This window comes from Cheilinus undulatus, linkage group 18 (genome assembly GCF_018320785.1).
Source record: "Cheilinus undulatus linkage group 18, ASM1832078v1, whole genome shotgun sequence".
In the NCBI taxonomy this organism is placed as follows: domain Eukaryota; kingdom Metazoa; phylum Chordata; class Actinopteri; order Labriformes; family Labridae; genus Cheilinus; species Cheilinus undulatus.
Window position 1 is genome coordinate 15,037,340 of NC_054882.1, and position 18,616 is coordinate 15,055,955.

At 38.7% G+C, this 18,616-nt stretch overlaps 1 protein-coding gene across 1 annotated transcript; it reads right to left on the reverse strand.

The window, feature by feature from the left end:
• Positions 1-12,077: 12,077 nt before the first annotated feature.
• manea (mannosidase, endo-alpha) lies at positions 12,078-16,259 on the reverse strand. The gene is made up of 5 exons (XM_041812286.1): positions 16,034-16,259; positions 14,248-14,860; positions 13,213-13,322; positions 12,969-13,045; positions 12,078-12,878 (listed from the first exon to the last, which is right to left on the reverse strand). The coding sequence occupies exons 2-5, from the start codon at positions 14,750-14,752 to the stop codon at positions 12,245-12,247; spliced, it is 1,326 nt and encodes a 441-aa protein (XP_041668220.1). The 5' UTR covers positions 14,753-14,860; positions 16,034-16,259; the 3' UTR covers positions 12,078-12,244.
• Positions 16,260-18,616: the final 2,357 nt, after the last annotated feature.

Sequence of the window (18,616 nt, forward strand, 5' to 3'; positions counted from 1 at the left end):
TTTTGACAAGGTGTGCACCTTTTTGCAGGCACTTTGAAAAGGGAAATTCAACAGCACTCCTCTCTCTTAAAACAACCACAACTTCATTAATACGCAGGGATTTTATTCCTCTCCAGCATGTTTATCCAGGTCAACAGATAGTTTTTTAAGCCTCATGCCCATGACGTGAATTTAAATGATGCCAACCAATCAGAGTTTTTAATGAGTATCTAATTTCAGTCTAATAAGATGTGGGAGTCACTATCAAGCTTGATTTGAAGGTGGGACATCCTTTTCTGACATGTGGCAAGACTGAATAAGATTCTTCTGTATGTTGCTGCATTCATTTTACCCTCTACAAGCCTTCTGGGGCCAGCTGCCAAGACTCATCCCCACTGCATAATGCTGCCACCATGCTTCAAAGTGGATGGTGTGTTTGCAGTAATGTGCAGTGTCTTGTCTGATGGCCATAAAGCTCCATCTTGTTCTCAACAGACCAAAGAACTTTCTTCCACTTAACCATGGAGTCTCCTACATGCCTTTGGGTGAATTTTAGTCCAGATTTAATCTGAGTTTTCTTCAGCAGAGGCTTTCTCTTTGCCAGTCTCCCATGAAGCTTTGACTGGTGAAGAACCCGGCCAGCAGTTGTCGTATGCAGAGTCTCTCTCACCTCAGCTGCTGAAGCTTGTAACTCCTTCAGAGTAGTCATAGGTGTCTTGGTGGTCTCTCTCACTCGTTTCCTTCTTGTACGCTCACTGAATTTGTGAGGATCTAGGCAGATTTACCCATGTGCCATATTCTTTCCATTTCTTGATGATGGATTTAATATCAGATGTTCAGTGCCTTTGATGTTTTTTACTTTTCAATTAACTTTTTTTCTGAGTTGCTTGGGGTGTTCTTTTGTCTCCATGGTGTAATGGTAGCAAGGAATACTGATTAACCAGTGACTGGAAGTTCCAGACACAGGTATGACATATTAACTGCACTCAGGTAATCCCCACTTCACTAAAAGTGAGACTTCTAGCACCAGTTGGTTGGATCTTTATTGAATTAGGTCAGTCACTTTAAAGGGGGTGAATATCTATGCAGTCACTTATTTTACATTATTATTTTTCTTTAATTGACATTACTTTGTACAGATCTGTTTTCAGTTTGACATTAAAGAGGGTTTTTTATTTTTTAACATATGTTTTATTATATTTTAAAAAGGATTAAAAAAAGCATACATACAAGGGCCACAATAATTTTCAAATATATACACGCATACACAAATATTTAGGAAAGGATCACATTAGATACAGTCTCATTTACATTGATTACATATCAAGGGGGGAGAATATGGCTATGGCTTACTTGTGAAGACAAAATGTGGGTGTCCTTTTTGCAATATGCTAACCAGATCACTGGGAAGATAATCCAAAAAGGGTTGCCAAATATCCCAAAAAAAGGCTGTCATTACCCTTTAGTTTAGCATTGTTGTGTTCAAAAGGGAAACTTTAAGTGTTTCTCTGTACCGTTGTATAACTGACAGAAGTTCCTCTGAATCCACTGGAACAGAACGCAATGCCTTACTAAAAGCAGAAGTTATTCATTAACATAAACTATGTCATGGATAATGAAAACTGCTCTGTTCAGGAGAAACAACTTCGGCTCCAGCTTTACTGTTTTATTAAAAAATGTGCTAAGTTCTTTAGCAACATTTTTCCAATACTTAAATATAAAAGGACATTGCCAAATAAAGTGAAAGTTGGTCCCTGCTACTTTTTTACATTTTAGACAAAGGGGAGAAATTGTGGTGTCCGTTGTACTCTGTATAATATTCTATACTGGCTCTCTGAGTTGATTACAGGTAAATGATTTCTTAGCTGACACAAAAGTATTTAACCATGCCTCATCATTAATTTCAACCTTTAAATCCCTCTCCCATAATTCCCTAGTTGTCTCAACATTAACATCTTTAACAGGATGTAATCTATTGTAAAACAGGGAGATGATTTTCCTGTTACTAAAAGCATTCAAGTTAAATTTAAGTAGAAAGTTTTCAGTTGAGCTTAGCAATGATTGGTCAGTTGGGAAATTAAGATCTGAATTTGCAAAATGTCAAACTTGAAGAAAACCAAAGAAGTGGCGATTTGGGTTTCTGTATTTAGTCTGAAGTTGACAGAAAGATATTAGATTTCCATTTTGAAATAAAGCTGTGACAAATCTTAAATCCTTTGTATACCATACATTGAAAATTCTTCTACCTATGCTGGGGGAAAGGCTTTATTTTGAGTAAGAGGTTGTAATGCTGATGAGAAACCTCTTTGGCCTGTATGTTTTGTGATATCTCTCCAAACTCTGAGAGTGTTAAGAATAACAGAGTTGTTTTTAATCTCTGCTGGAAGTTCACCCAATCAGTTAAAAGAAGACTAAACAAGGAGAGGGGGCTACAGCACAATGCATCCATAGGGGCTCTACTTGGTGTAAAAACTGGTTTAGCCAACTAGATATGATCCTGCCATGGCAAGCCCAATTATAATATAGAAAATTGTGAAGGGCTTGGCCCCCCTTGTCCATCGGCTGCTGTAAGGTCTTCATCTTTATTCTAGGTTTCTTGCCGTGCCATATAAATTTAGAGAGAGATCTTTCCAAGTCCACAATGGCTCTTCTACTGATCTTTAGTGGCAGCATTTGCATTGGGTATAATATCCTGGGAAGAACGTTCATCTTAATCAAATTAATTCTACCCATCCACAACAGAGGAAGATCAAACCTTCTGTTAAGATCATTTTTAACTGATGTCAAAATTGGTATGAAATTTAATTTATACAATTCTTTTATGATAGCAGATACTCTTATTCCCAGAAAAGTAAAGCTTGAAACTGAACACCTGAATGGAAAATTTACAAGGGCTTCTCTGTCCCCAAAGTCACCTAGAGGCAGAGCCTCTGACTTGTCATAATTAATTTTGTACCCTGAAATCTGTCCGAACTGACTTATAATTAATATCAATACAGGTGTTGAGCTCTCTGGATTAGTAATAAACATCAAAATATCATCAGCGTAGAGCGAGATTCTATATTCAGTTTTTCCCAGTGTGACACCAGATAGGGCACGGTGATTCCAAATGACCTCTGCAAGTGGCTCAAGCGCAAGTGCAAATAATAAAGGTGACAGGGGACATCCCTGGTGTGTGCCTCTATTCAGAGGGAAGATATCAGACGCCGACCCATTTACCAGGACTCTTGCAGATGGAGATCCATAAAGGAGCTTAACCCATGAAATAAAACCTAAACCGAACCTGCTAAGAGCATCCAATAGATACTCCCACTCCACCCTATCAAAGGCCTATCAAGGACCCTTGTTTTAGAGTTTTGTGAAAATTGTATTGCATTCAGAAGCTGATGGACATTGGAGTGGATGTATCTACCTTTTATGAACCCCGTCTGGTCCAGTCTAACCAAAGCGGGTAAAACCTCCTCCAGTCTGCGATCCAAAAGCTTAGATAATATTTTATTATCAACACCAAGCAAACTTATTGGTCTATAAGATGCACAATTATCAGGGGGCTTACCTTTTTTTAGTATCAAAGAAACCATTCTAGCCATCTTTTTATAAAATTCAGGTCCAAACCCATCGGGGCCAGGAGCTTTTCCACTCTGTATTGATTTGATGGTGTCTAAGGCTTCCTGCACTGTTATTAGTCTGCAAAGATCAGTTTGACTTTTTTCAGTTAGAGTGTGAAGTTTAGGTCCATCCCAAAAAAATCATTTCTCATTGACAGAGTGTTATGACACTCAGAGGAATACAATTTTTGGTAAAAATCCTTCATTAGTTTGCTTAATATTTTGGTTTCAAAACATTACTTGCCTGTGATATCATTGAGGGAATTGTGCAAAACCCTGTCCGACCTTTAGCAAGATGGGCAAGAAGCCTTTCAGGTTTATTTCCAGCTTAAAAAAAAAATGCTTATTCAGCTTTTTGGGTCAAGAGTTGGTCTATAGCAGAACAGACAGCTTCTAGCTTCTTTAAAATAGATATGGAAGAGAAGGTTTTAAATTATCTATCCAAGGTTGTAATTTGCTGCTTGAGTTCTAGTTGTTTGCCAATGCATTTTTCGTCTCTGTAGCTGTATATGGCTGTATATGAAATTATACTCCCCCTTAGGAAAGCCTTACCCGTTTCCCATAACATAGATGCAGATACACCAGACAAATTATTAGTGGAAATAAAAAGATCCCGTTGTTTTTCTAGGTATGTTATAAAATCAGGACTACTAAGAAGAATTGGGTTAAGGCGCCAGTGTCTTGATTGAAGGTCATAGTAAAGTGGTAGGAGTTCAATAGCAACGGATTAATGGTCCGTGCCTCAATAGAGCTTGATTGGGTCCTGTCAAGAGTTAATCTTTAGACAAAGATGTAATCAATTGAGAAGGAGCCATGGGGGCAGGAGAAAAATGTAAAATCTTTTCCTTGTGGATTAATGATTCTCAATGCATCAAACAGACCTAAATCTGATCAAAGCTCCTTTGTGGCTCTTGTCATCTTGGATAGAGGTACATTTTTGGGGGGCTATGATCCACATCTGGGACCAAACCGCAATTAAAATCTCCACCTGATATTACATGAGATGTAATAACTGGAGATATATCAGCCAGTAATCTTGAATAAAATGAGCTATCAGCGGCACTCCCTATCAGGAAATGTTCTCCATACAAAAATCCTGTGGTTAATATGTACCTTCCTTCTGTATCCCGAATGGCTTTCTCAAGTGTAAATCTCATATGTTTGTGGGTGAGAATTGCTACTCCTCTGCTTTTAGAATTGAACGAGGAAAAATAAACTTGACCAACCCAATCACGTTTAATTTTGCGTATTCGAGGTCTGTCAGATGGGTCTCTTGTAGTAGTGCCACTTGCACCTTTTTTTTTATCAAGAGAGTATTTTCCATTGTTTTACAACATGATTGATCCTCCTGGCATTTAATGTGAAAATTTTTGTGTTACTCATTGTATACTTTAACTTTCAGATAGTGAGGGAGCCAGTTAACCAGAGGTGTAGACCACTGTATGAAGAAAAAAGTTAACATTGCTTGGCATATAAAATAGAGAAAATGTGCTGACATAAACAAACCCATCTCTAACAGATGGAAGAACAAGAACCTTCTCCTCATTCAAAATGTTGTGTAAATACAAGGAGACTAAAGGAAGATAAAATAAAACATAGACCAAAAGCTACCAAATAGGTAGTATTATAGGACCATGTGCTACTAGAAGGAGGCATCACTTCTGGAGAAAGAAAAAGTAAAACAAAATCCATTCTCCATAACCCACTCCTGCCCCCACAACATAAAGTTATACTGTTTATCATTATTCCGACCCTCTTAATCATAACACCTATTAACACAATGTTGTTTGGCTTAAAGAAAAGGAGGGTATTTAATGTCACATTGCTTAATAGAAGTTGAGACACTTGTGCCGGGGAACTTTAGCAGAGCTGTCAGTATCGGAACTGGAACATTGTTATATGCTCACAAGCTCTTAAAAAGAAAAAGGAAAAACTGCCGTATCAGAGTACATTTAACGTGTTGTGCCCTTATAGTTCCCCAGCTCAAGTCTGATGAAAGGCAAGCTAGCAAGTGTTTACCGACTGGGTTACTCCAGTGTGTTGACAAAGTTCTCTGCATCACTCCGCGCTTCAATCTTGTACTCCGTGTCATTTTGGTTCATTACCAGTTATCTTGAACACCTGTTAGAGCTGCACCCACTTGACTGGGATAATGTATGAAAATGTATTGGGGAAACCTCTAAAAACCCAAATCATCAACAAATTCATCTTAATTTTTTTACACAGAACCTATCTCACCCCCAGGAAAAGGTATTTAGTGAAACTTACATCATCACCAAAATGTACTTTGTGTTCTGATGGACCTGTTGGATCTTTCATACATATGTTGTGTACTTATAGTTCCCCAGCTCAAGTCTGATGAAAGGCAAGCTAATAGGTGTTTACTGACTGGGTTCACTCCAGTGTGTTGACAAAGTTCTCTGCATCACTCCGCGCTTCAATCTTGTACTCCATGTCATTTTGGTTCATTACCAGTGTAGCTGGATAGTGCATGTTGAACCGTATACCTTTGTGGATTAGAGCTTGACATACTTGGTTGAATACACGTCAGCTCTCTCAAACTTTGGTGGACAGGTCTTGCTGTATGAAGATACACTGACCTTCGTATTCCAGGTTAGGTGTTGCTGTCACTGCAGCCCTTATCCTAACTTTGTCTCTGGAGTTGTGTAGACGGATGATCACTGGACAAGGGCACAAGCCCCCGGGGCCCCAAGCTCCATTGAGCCCGGTCAATTTTAATGCAGCTTTTGGTGCCAGGGCTAGCCTCTAGGCCATTTACTATGTCTTCCACATCCGATACTCTCTGTTCAGCCATGGTTATGCATTTGGATTGATTTTCAATTGTTGTGTCTAAGTCCCAGAGATCTTAGAGAGACCGTCGCAAACGTTCTGAGTGACCTCGCAGATTAAAGCCTTGGCATCTATTGTTGGTAGAATTTTGTCACGGTTGTGCACGGGGCTTGTTTGGCTAGCAGGTGTAGCGGGTGTTGGTCTCTTCAGCTGAATTTTCGTCTGTTTCGACATCACTTGTTGTCCAAAGGGTTGTATTCCGTGTGGTTGCCGATTAATGCAGCGATATGTTCAAAATCTTAATAAACTTTGCACATTAAACCGTATTTGATATGATTTCAATCAAGAGAGGTTTTTTGTTTTAATATAAAAGCCTAATTATACTGACCATGATTGATTTATAACATCACTAAAAGGGTAAAGGAGGTGAATACTTTTTATAGACAATGTATCCATTGCATGGGATATATTTCAACTACAGCTAGTCTGTGTTTGGAAAAGGGCAGAACCTTTGAGAAAATTCTCTCTCTAACTGCAAGGTCATCTACACCCTAGAAGGTTTTTCTTTTTTCAAAGCAGAGGAAGTGACCTGCTGGACAAACTGATCTGTTTTCAAGGTCAAACACAAGAAAATGTTGGCATCATGAGAGTCTTTATTCCAAAGTGATGGGGAAAAAACACTGGTGCTCCGGGAAATATTATTTAAAATATCAGAATCAGACCTAATTTTCACAATCAATGCATCTCCTGCAGAATTTAATATTCAAAATGGAAAATTATTGAATTCTTATTGGCTTTCAGTCAAACCCACAGATGTAGGGCGATACCACTCAGTAAAGGTGACCTGTAATTCCCAGGATTCGTCTAGGAAGATTTATGTTACATTAAAGCTCCAGCAAGGAAATTTCAGGTTGTGCCGGTTTTAGTACTTTGATCTTTCTTGATATGACAAACATGCTTCAGACAAGAATCCCGAGCAATATTAGAGCTATTCACAGGATTTCGTTTGTTTGATAATTTTACATTTATTTATTATTTGTTTGGGGAGAACTTAAGGATTCATTTTGATATCGCTAATGTTATCGGAACAAGGTGACATCTATATTATGGGCAGGTAGGGTAGGATGGGCGGGCACCGGGGAAGGTGAATGGTTTTTACCAGGAAGATATGAGTAAGAAGCACACCTGAGAACACTAATTGTTTGTGCAAAACCTTTGTGAATAAACACCTAAGACGTTATTTTTTTTGGCATGAACATTGAATTTTTTATCCTGCATTAAATCCACTATCCCCGGGCCACAGTGGTCGGTTTGATTTTGAAACTGTTTGTTAATTGACAAGAGCAAATCGCTGCTGCACCTAGCATGGGAAAATTTCCAAAGGGCTGATTCTTTCAATTGCTGATGCTGATGCAGGAGTGACTGGCTCGGTTGGTAGAGTCAGTTGTCTTACAATCAGCAGGTCGAGGGTTTGAGTCCCCAGTTCCTGCAGTCACATGTTGGTGTGTTCTTGGGTAAGACACTTAACCCCACTTTGCTCTCACTAAGTGGGTATGGATGCATTTGAAGCAACAAATGTGGAGTGGTGTGAAAGGGTACAAATGAGTTAGCAAACCTAGCCAAAGCTCATAAATTTATGTAGCTTACGTAGCTATGTTGGCTACAATATCTATGTAGCTTACGCAAATAACAAAGCTAGGTAAGCTAGGTAAGCTCTGCTTACTGCAATGACTTTCTGTCCTGTCAGCAGAATGCTTCTCAGCTTCATTAAATGTTTTGCAGGTCAGGTTTTGAACTTTTGGTATTCTAACCATTGACTTACCTTATTCTAACCCTACACTGAAGTTTAGTCTGCTTTTATTTTGAAAGTTTTAGTGTGTATTTCATTCTGACGGATGAATGGTCTTTGAAAGTGGCTGTCTAAGATGTACGGTCTGCAGCCAGACCCCCTCCTTTTTACACTGTTTCTAACTTTATGCTGATATTGTACTTGCCACTGTCTTACACATTCCTGCACAGCCCCTCCATTGCTCCTTTAGTACACTTTTTTATATAGATCTCTACACTTTTACCTAACCCTATTTAAGTTAATTAAGAATTGATTAGTGCTGTTTTCACTTCTTTTGCTTCTGTGCTCATTGTTTTTGCACCAAAAACACCATGACAGCTAAACAACTCTGCTGCTTCTCTAGTGGTTTAATCTGGTGAAATGTGTGTATGTGTATGAGAGAGAGCATTTATAAAACTATTAACACTACTGCATTTTATTCTTTATTTTAGACATCCTTTATCAAGGATCAAAGGCTCTGGTAAAGTTACATTACTATAGATCTCATAGCTGGTTAGATAGCACAAAAGATGGAAGTGATACTGTCTCATGATGTTTGCAAAGATGCATGACCATCAGATTCCACAACCTACAGATCCAAACAAGACACACAAGGAGGATGCATAGCGTGGATGGATCGTTTATATTTTGTCTAGGTAAAAAATATACAAATATCCTGCTGCCACATGGGGGCGCTGTGAAAAAGAAGGTAATCAGAGACATTGATTTAATCAGCATGAATTTGTGATCATCCCTGTGAAATTTGGTGCTGATTGATTAAAGCACGGAAAAGTTAGATGAAGTCCATCGTCTAAAAAAAAAAAAAAAAAAGAAAAAAAGGAAAAGAAAAGCAAAAAAAAACAAAAAACCTGAAAAAATGAATTTAATTTTTTTGTAACCTTTAGCCCCTGGTTCGGGCTCTTGAACTATGGCAAAAACTCACAAATAACAGAAGCTGAGATTTCCAGATTGTCTAGTTTGAGGAAAAAACAGTAGAACTAGAAAAGCACTCGGAGAGCGCAGACCTCCGCCATTAGCCCTATCTCCCAACAGTGAAGAATCCTTTAAAAAATTCCTGGATCCAGACGGTGATCCAGATCACTCCCAAAATCTAATCAGTTCTTCCTTATGCCATTTCTGACCTTTCCTGAAAATTTTATCAAAATTTGTCTGTAACTTTTTGAGTTATGTTGCTGAAAAACTAACAAACCCTGCCGATCACATAACCTAGGAGGTAACTAATTGGATAAATCCCCTCTGAATAGTTTGTTAAAATATGAAACTTGTGAATAGCCTAAAAATGCCCAAATTTGACCATAAACTGTTAGTTGTATGGTTCCTGTACATATTAAAGGATGGCCCCAGGAGATATTTTTTTCATCTAGACCTGATACATACTAGTACAGTGCTTAACAAATTTATTAGACCACCTGTCTCAGAGACCATCCAGCATTATGAAGTGCTGTAATACGGACTCTTTCATTTTCAGTGAGCTCTCACAATTTACCATTTTGAACAGGAATGAGGAATTTCAAACTGAATTCACCTTTTTATTCCCAAATTTGAGCCGGCTCACTGTACTTCTCTGAGAAGTCAGAAATTAATCAAGCATAACATTCAACCACTAAAACTAATTTTTCTGTTCAGGAATGCAAGTGAATAACTATAATTTGACATATTAATCAAGAAATAATAATATGCTTTACTATTTTTTCTTTTCTTTTTTTTGTAAATCAGTTAATATGAAAATTCATGGATAACAATAATAATTATATTTTAGCATTAAAAATATCATTTGGGTTGGCGTGCTGGTAGTTGAGTGGTTAAGGCGCATGCCATGGTTCATGGCAGGCGACCCGGGTTCAAATCCAGCCTGTGGCACTATTTCCTGCATGTCTCTCCCCGCTCTCTCCCCTGTTTCTGACTCTATCCACTGTCCTATCAAATAAAGACAAAAAGGCCAAAAATAAATCTTTAAAATATATATATATATATATATATATCATTTGGGTTAAAGAGCTTCTACATATTGGTGTATTAACCATTGCAGAAACATAAAAAATGATTTTAGTAATGACCAATGCTGTTAATTTAGGGCAGCTGTGGCATAAACCTTACTTTGGGTGGTGGTCTAATAAATTTGTTAAGCACTGTATGTGTAACAATTTTCATGCCTATACACTGGAGATCAAAATTAGAGAATAATCCACAATTTCCTACGTTTCAAGTTCTCTGAATTGCCTTGTTTTCAGAGATCCAGACACGAGTAAAAGAGCAGAATTTTAAGCATATTGCATGTGTTACACTTACTGTGAAGTACAGTATAAAAAACTTAAATGAAATATTTAAAAAAAACACTGATCAAAATTAGAGAATACTTTCAGATATCTCCCAGTAATCGGTGATAGTCTGGCACCTGGTGCTAATTTCCTTACTTATCTGACAAACCCTATTTAACTTGCAGCCTAACTTCCAGTTTTCACTGACTTCACAAGATAGTAAGCCATTCTAAAGTGATCGAAACCCTCCGGCAGCAGGTTGTCCAGATGAAGGCCAAAGGGATGACCCTGTCAGCCATAGCAAGAGAAGTTGGCCATTCTAAACCTGTGATTTCAAGAATATTACTTTAGAAAGTCACAAACTCATATAAGCCCCAGCTCACAGAGCAGTGTGAAAGACTGGTGACGTCCTGTGGCTGTAGATGTGCTCAAGTCTTTCAAAGCAAAGGCCTGTACACTCCCTACAAATTTTGACTGCTGTAACCTTCAGAAAATTTTGCTATAATCTTTCTTTGTGCTACAGGCATTGCTGTTCTTTAATTTTAATCACTGTGTTTTCCACAAAATATTTTTTTGTTGCAGTTCCTTTATCTGATTTAAAACAATGTTCCAGTAGCATGGCATTGCCACAACAAAAGATCCTTCAAATGTTGAGCAATGAAGATTACATTATTTTGGAATAAGTGTTCTTAAATTGTTCTCTAGTTTTGATCTGCAGAGTAGGTCTTACCCAGTCAGTTTTGGGAAAGTTTTGGGAGTTTTGGGGCATGTTAAGGCCCTGACACAGGCTGCAAGTTGCTGAAAAAGGCCCTAACAAAGCCTTCTTTGGCAAGGCTGTAAAAATCAAAAGTCTACTGAATCCTGGAGGGACTGATAAACAAGTAAAGTGCTCTACAGGCAGTATGACTGAGATTTCACGCAGCACTGCTTTTGTCATCGGTAAGAATCATCTTGAGGACGACTTGCCCTCAAAATATCAGATCTTTGTTGTGTTTTCTCGAGCTGTTTTTTTTTTTTTTTTTTTTTTGGACTGAGTCAGAGTTGGAAGCAGAATGAGGCGACAGCTTTTCATGAACAGACTTCTTTGTTTATTTTTGTCTTTTGCTCCCTCCTTTACACAGGTTTAATGTGATTCATTCTATTAAGGTTTATTATAGTCACAGATTACAGGACAGCTGAACATGCCTATTCCCAGTTTCAGCCGGGTACAGTGGAGTTGGTGATTAAACATGCTGATTTTGTAAAAACAACAAGGTCAGGGGCTGTGTAAATGGCAACAATAAGAGTTTAATTGAGTCATCTAGAGGGATAAAAATCACACACATCACTCAGCCAGAGCAAGTATAATGCAGCCCATTGGTCTGCAGCTTTGGCTGCTCATCATTTGCATTTTCTTGTGCATTTTTAACTCAACATTCAGTGCATTCAGGAAGTATTCAGACCCCCTTAATTTTTGTACAATCTTGTTTGCTTGCAGCCTGATGCCACCTCTGAAAAATAAAAAATGAAAACCTGAAATTTTACACTGAGATATTTAATTTTTTTTTATTTTTAATAAATTTGCAAAAATGTCTAAAATTCAGTTTTCACTTTTTCATGATGGGGTACAACGTGTAGATTAATGAGGATAAAAATGTTTGCTTTTTGTTTTTTTTTACTGAAAAAAGTGAAGGGGGTCTGAATACTTCCTGAATGCAATGAACTTTTTTTTCATATTTACCACCAGCATAAATTGACATTTTCTATGGCTTTCAGTAAGATTATTCCTGCCATTTTCGTCTCTCACCACCAAATATGGAAGCCCACTTGCGAGTTATCTCCAGGTAGATGGCAGGCTTATTGGGCAGGTAGTCCAGGTAAGCAGTCTGGCTTGTTTTAGGAATCGCCATCTCAATCTGAGTGCCCTCATGCCATTCGTTAAAAGATGTAATGGAGATAAAATCAGGCCGGGCTTGTAACGCTGCACTAAGGGCAGTTTCATAATATTTGCCATTGATGCGGTTTCGGGTGTTTTGGAAGTTCCAGGGTCGTACGCCTGTGTCTATGTACCCTGGACCGACACTCGGTATGAATATCAGGTTGTTATCCTCGCAGAACGCTTTAATAGAGTCCCAGTTCTTCTGAGTGGAGCCGTAGGAAAACCCATTAGTGGCAAAGTAGGTATATAAACCATCAAAACCAGCAGTTAGGATGTCCCTCTTTTGCTTCTCCTCAACCAGCAGAGCAATGAAGATGGCATCATACGGCGTGTCCCTGATGCTGCTGCTCTCTGTGTATTTAAGCAGTTTGGCCCACTGGTCAGAGTTCATTAGGTACGAGTCGTAAACGTAGAAGAGCGGGAGCAGCTTGCCAGTGTTGGTCCGGTACTTGAAGAAAGCAGGGTGCTCGCCGTATCTGAGAGGAGAAGAATATCAACAAGGACAGGACGCTGAAGCAGACTAATTCAAATGTGATAATTACAGATGGATAAACAGCAACACTCACTTCTCTATGATGTATTTGACATTAGTGAACATGTTGACTTCATCTCTTCCTTTGTATGGTTCAATATGGAAAAGGACCTGTTAACACAATTAAATGAAAGCATGCATTCACAAACACATTATTATACAGTACATTATTCTTCTAAATACTCAGTGTCACTTCTCTATTCACTTTCTAAACAGGTTTTGTCTGCTACTAAAACTACTTTGAGGGTCACTAAATTCACTCATACCCTGATACAGACCTTAATGTGGTATTTATGTGCCACTTCCATCAGCAAAGATACTATGTCATCTGTTGCTTCACCATTATCATCACTCATGTTAGGAGGATACCAGGAAACAGCAACAACACCTGAGAATAACAGGAAAGGGCAACAATGAATCCAGGACCTTAGACAATAAAATCACTAAACTTAAATGTTCAAAAATAAAATTGAAAAGAGCTATTTTGTGTAAATGTGCATGCATGTAGATTCCACCACCAGGGGGCTCTCAATCAAAACAATAATTCATTCTTGATTAAAACTGATTTTTTTTTTTTTTTTTTTTTTTTTTGAGGTGTTTATTGTCTGGAGTGAAACTTAGTGATGAAGAACATAACAGCCCCAGAAATATTCAGCTAGAATATCTCAATCGCCCCCCCTGTGGTTGGCTAAGGTATAGGGACTGATCTCACTTTTAGGGGCTAAAATTGCATACATTTGATTAACATTTTTTTTTAACTATGTTAATTATATCAAAATGTCTATTTGTTTGAATTTATTTTAAAGTCCTGAATGTCTTAGATAACTTCAGTGACTTTTACTTCCTATCAAAAATTCCCCAGGTTTGGACACTAGACTTAGTGCTTTTGTCTCACTATGACCCCAGGGTTTACAACTTTATGTTGTCATTAGCTTGTACATCTTTGAAAATTAAATGCTGTGGCTGTTGAGCATCATCAGGACCAATGCAGAAAAAATCCTAACTTTAATAGTTGACTCTGGTTTAGTGTCTCCATGAACTATAAATCTATTCAGTTTGCCCCATGCACAGTAGAAGCTAGCAAAGCTAATCATCTTTTTCTGGTTTATGGTTCTGGGTCTCCCCTGAAGTCCTGTGGCTCCCACCAGGGGAGGCCCACCTCACACTTTCAAAACTGCTGTTATGTTGCCATTTCAATCGGTCAATAAGAATCCTTAGATTCAAATATGTATAGGCCTATCATAATTTTACAATACAAAGAAATCAACACAAAGAACCACCCTTTAATTCAGGTTAAGCTTAATCTCTCTTACCAATGGCTGCTGTTCGCAGCTGCTGCATATGAGCCTCTATAACAGAGGGGTCTCTGGAGCTGTAAGCCCCTAAAGAGGGGTAGAAGTTCGCTCCTATGTCATCAGGTGGGCTGTGCCTTCCCTGTGGATATCTCTTTGCCACCTGAGAGTCCCAGTGGGGCAGCTGTGGATGGTCCCAGTGGATGTACTTGCCATCAAATTTTGGGTTTCCATACCAGATGTAGTAGAAGGCATGGAGGTAGTAGTTTGGTGGAGGGAACCTCCTCAGTGCAGCCTCCAGCTGTGCATCTTTGTCTGGCTGAGGGGAGTCGTTCATTCTGGTCTGCTCTGGTTTTTTGTTTACGCTTTGGATCTCATTCCTTCTGTCCAAAATCAGCTCAACACCATCCGGGCCACCAAATGGAGGGTCCTCTGGTGTGAGCGCCTTCAAGACCACTGTTATAATGAGCACAAGCAACACCAAAGCAATCAGTGTGAGGCAAAACCTTCGTCTGAACCTGGCCATTCTTCAGTCAGTGCTGGAGGTGGTCCATGTTTCAGTTCCCAGCCTGCAGTGAGGGATGATTGTTGGATGGAATGCCACTGAAGATGGTTGAGTCATTTTTGGTTTAATCTAGAGGTATAAGGAGACAGAGGACTAAGTGTTTTCATGAAAACACAAAGACTCAAACTAACACTGGTTTCCAGCCTGTATTAACTGATTATTCAAACTAAAGAGACAAAACTACTGTCTAGTGTGGACAGGATTTTATTCACAATAAAACAAACAACATATCAAATGTTGAGACATTTTACCATTTCATGAAAATATGACCTGATTTTGAATTCAATGGCAGCAACACATCTAAAAATTAGTGGCAGGGCTTTACCACTGTATAGCATCCCCTCAGTCTGTAAACATCTGGGTAGTAAGGAGACCAGTTGCTGGGGTTTAAGGAGAGCAATGTTGTCCCATCCTTGTCCTATGCATGATTTTAGCGGCTAAATATAACATTGGGTGATGTCTGGATAATGTGGGTATGATGCTCCAAATGTTTGCTATTGGTGACTGCAGGCAGACCAGATCAGCACCTGAACAATAAGTAGAATTAGTGGTATGTGAAGCCAGGCTGTTGTGATGGATGTGGTATGTGGTTTAGCATTGTCTTGCTAAAATAGTCACAGATTGGCGAACCTCTGCCCATCTTTACTTCTGAGAGACTCTGCCTCTTTAAAATGCTCCTTTTATACCCAGTCATTTTACTGACCTGTTGCCAATTCACAGCCAAAAGCTGTTTTTGTACCCTGTCCCTACTTTTATGAGATGTGTTGCTGCCATCAAATTCAAAGTGAGCTAATATTTTTCACGAAATAGTGAAATATCTCAGTCTCAACATCTGATCTGTTCTTTATGTTTTATTGTGAATAAAATGGGTTTATGAGTTTTGACAGTTAAGACATCCAGTTTGTTTACATTTCACACAGCACCCCACCTTTTTTAATTTGGGTTGTAGAAAGTAAGGCAAACAATGATCAGTTATTAAGTTTAATGGGTGTCAACGGTTCCTTTTTGACAGCATGGTTTGATAATTGATTTAAAACAAACATTAGTAGAATAGAGCTTAGTGAAATACGAAGGACGCAGCTGCTATGTGAAACTGTAAAACAGGAAGTCCTGCCACAGTAATATAGAAGTAGTCCTAACATGCTCACTGTACCTTACATTAAAGGTGCAGTACAGAGAATACTGCCGTTTATAGATACCCAAAGACATTTAACAAGCTAACAGCGTTAGCCACTACTCTACCTGCAGTGATGAACTTTGGACTTGTCCGCAGCTGTCATCGATAACAGAGGTTTAACTGCTGTTTATCCTTCAACAATCATACGTTGCACGCTCCAGAACAAAAGTGAGACCGTAGAAATTAAATGTATTGTTTCTAAAAGGAATAGCATGACAGCTAATGCTGCTTTTCATACATTATTTACATTATTTGAGATGCAGAGGACGGGAGTCTGCACTTCTGGTTCAGTTGCTTATCCCGGAAGTTAACATACCAAACTAACCAATGGCGAAGAATTGACCTGCCTAGCCCTGTCTCTGATTGGCTGTTTGTCGTCGTTGTCGTTTCTGTAGGAGATGCGTGAATCGTCGCGATTGGGGTTGAACAAAGCAGTTATCCAATCAAATGCAGTGTAGGAGTGAGGCGAGGCGTCTCTGCTGCTAAACAGTGGGAATAAAGATGGCGTCCCGAGTCACGTCACAGATTTGTAAATGACGCTACAACCCCCCCAGCGGTAATCGTAGCACATCCATACAACATATTCATCTAATATTTCCCGCTACGTGTCACCTGCCATCGTTCAAACTAAGAGCGAGAGATGTATTTGGCTGTACCCGTTTGGAACCATGTTAAACTAAAAAAATGAAAACTACAAATAAAATACAATATAGCATGCAAATGCTTATGCCTGTTTGTGCCTCGTGTTTTTAATTATATTGCGTAATTTCAAATAAAAACATTCCCTCTGGTTTCTTGTTTATTTTTGATTGCTTACAACAAATTTCAACCAAAAAGAAACATAACAGGAGCGTATACCAATCTACAGGAACTATCTGTAAGTAAAACACACTGTTAAATGTATTTATCCATTTATTTATGAATTTTCTGCAGGTAAATATATATGTATATCAGCATTGAAATACGTACTGTAAGAAAGAATGAGTTTCTCCTCCTATACTGTTATTTTACATATACAAAAGACTGTGATGTATATGCTGTACTGTGCAGAACTTTTAGGCATGTTTCGGTCAAACTTGAGGCTGAAGTGAGGTGTAGATGTGGCAAGTATGCTGCCTGAGGGCATCATCGGGTGGAAAGAAGGACTTACACAACACCGGTCATGCTCTGGATGTCCTTGCGTATTACCAGCGGCATTGGGAAAATAATCTGTTGAAAAAAATATCCAAGTCAGCACCTTGAGGGTGGAGTAAGAGCCTGTGTCCATAGCTGGCTTTTTTTTAAGCTGGCAGAGTTTATTTTCAATTCTAAACTAATGTAGTTCAGCATTTTGAGCGCTCAGCGCCCTGTGCAGAAAAAAACACCCTCAGTGTCAGCTGTTTTTGTCACCGCGCTCAAAGCCCTCTCAGTTGAAAACCAGTAGTTTTTTGGAACAGTGTGGCACTTGTCAGTGTCACATCTTCTTTACCTGCCATTCAAAATCAAGAAGAGGCGACAACAGCAGTGACACATCGGGCCCTGTGATAATTCCTTAGCACCCTACAGGCCTTAAACATCTGCATGACTTTATATGTAAATATACTGTATATTTTTGTTTTGTTATTTTTTACCAACTCATTCAACTTTCAGGCTTAATAAAAACATGAATATTGCTGTATATAGCTGTCCGATAAGTTTGTTATAATCTCCTTATGATTTATTCGAGCAGATCCGTGTTGATGATGGAAATCACCGCCCAGCGCAAGAATACAGAGAGTAGGAAAAAAAAGACTCCGGTCTACCTAAAGCACTACTTAATGACTGCTGATGAGTGGGCCGACATGTTGATGTGTGATACAGTGGAGGAGCAGGTTTGTGAAGAAAGGCTATTTCATTTGTAAAATACATCTGAAGTGATCAGAATCAACCGTTTTTAATTCCTTCCTTAGAATAACCCTGCAGTCAGCCCACAGAGCACCATCGTCTACTACTTACTGCTGGGTCTGAAGGTGGGACTGTGGCTCATGTTCGCTTGGATCTTGAGTCACCTCCACCTGGGTGCTCCATGTTTCCTCCTGCCTTTGATTCTGTGGTTGTATTCAGAGCCGATGAGCAAAGCAACAAAGTGGGCGAAGAGGCGTCTGCTGGGACCCAAAAAAGTCACGTTTGGAGGGATGGAAATAAAATAATTAAATGACAATTAAAGCACTTCATATTACTTGAGTAAAGCCTTTTAATTGTACTTAAATGTGCAAGAAACACTTTACACCTGACTGTTCAGATGAGGACATAAATATAAGCCCAGCTATGAAAATTTAACAGAGCAAGGAATGTTTAACACAGTTTATCCAAACATCCTAGTTTTATTTTGGATGCTAATATTATTTTACTTTGCACACAGAAACACAATTATTTCACAAAAAAACAAAATCTATCACAGTCTAAATGATTTAGAAATGATGTTTTTTGTTGAGCTGTAGCTGAAACCACTGTTACTCAATAAGGTGCTTTAAGTTTGTAATGGTCAAAGCTGCAAAATTAAATAACTGAGGCCTATCTTCAGTGTAAAAAAAAAAAAGTAAGGGTTTGAGCTGTCACTGGAGAAAGCATCATGGTGAAACCAAAGAAATCAGTTTAGATTGGAGAAAAAGCATTGTTGATGCTCACAA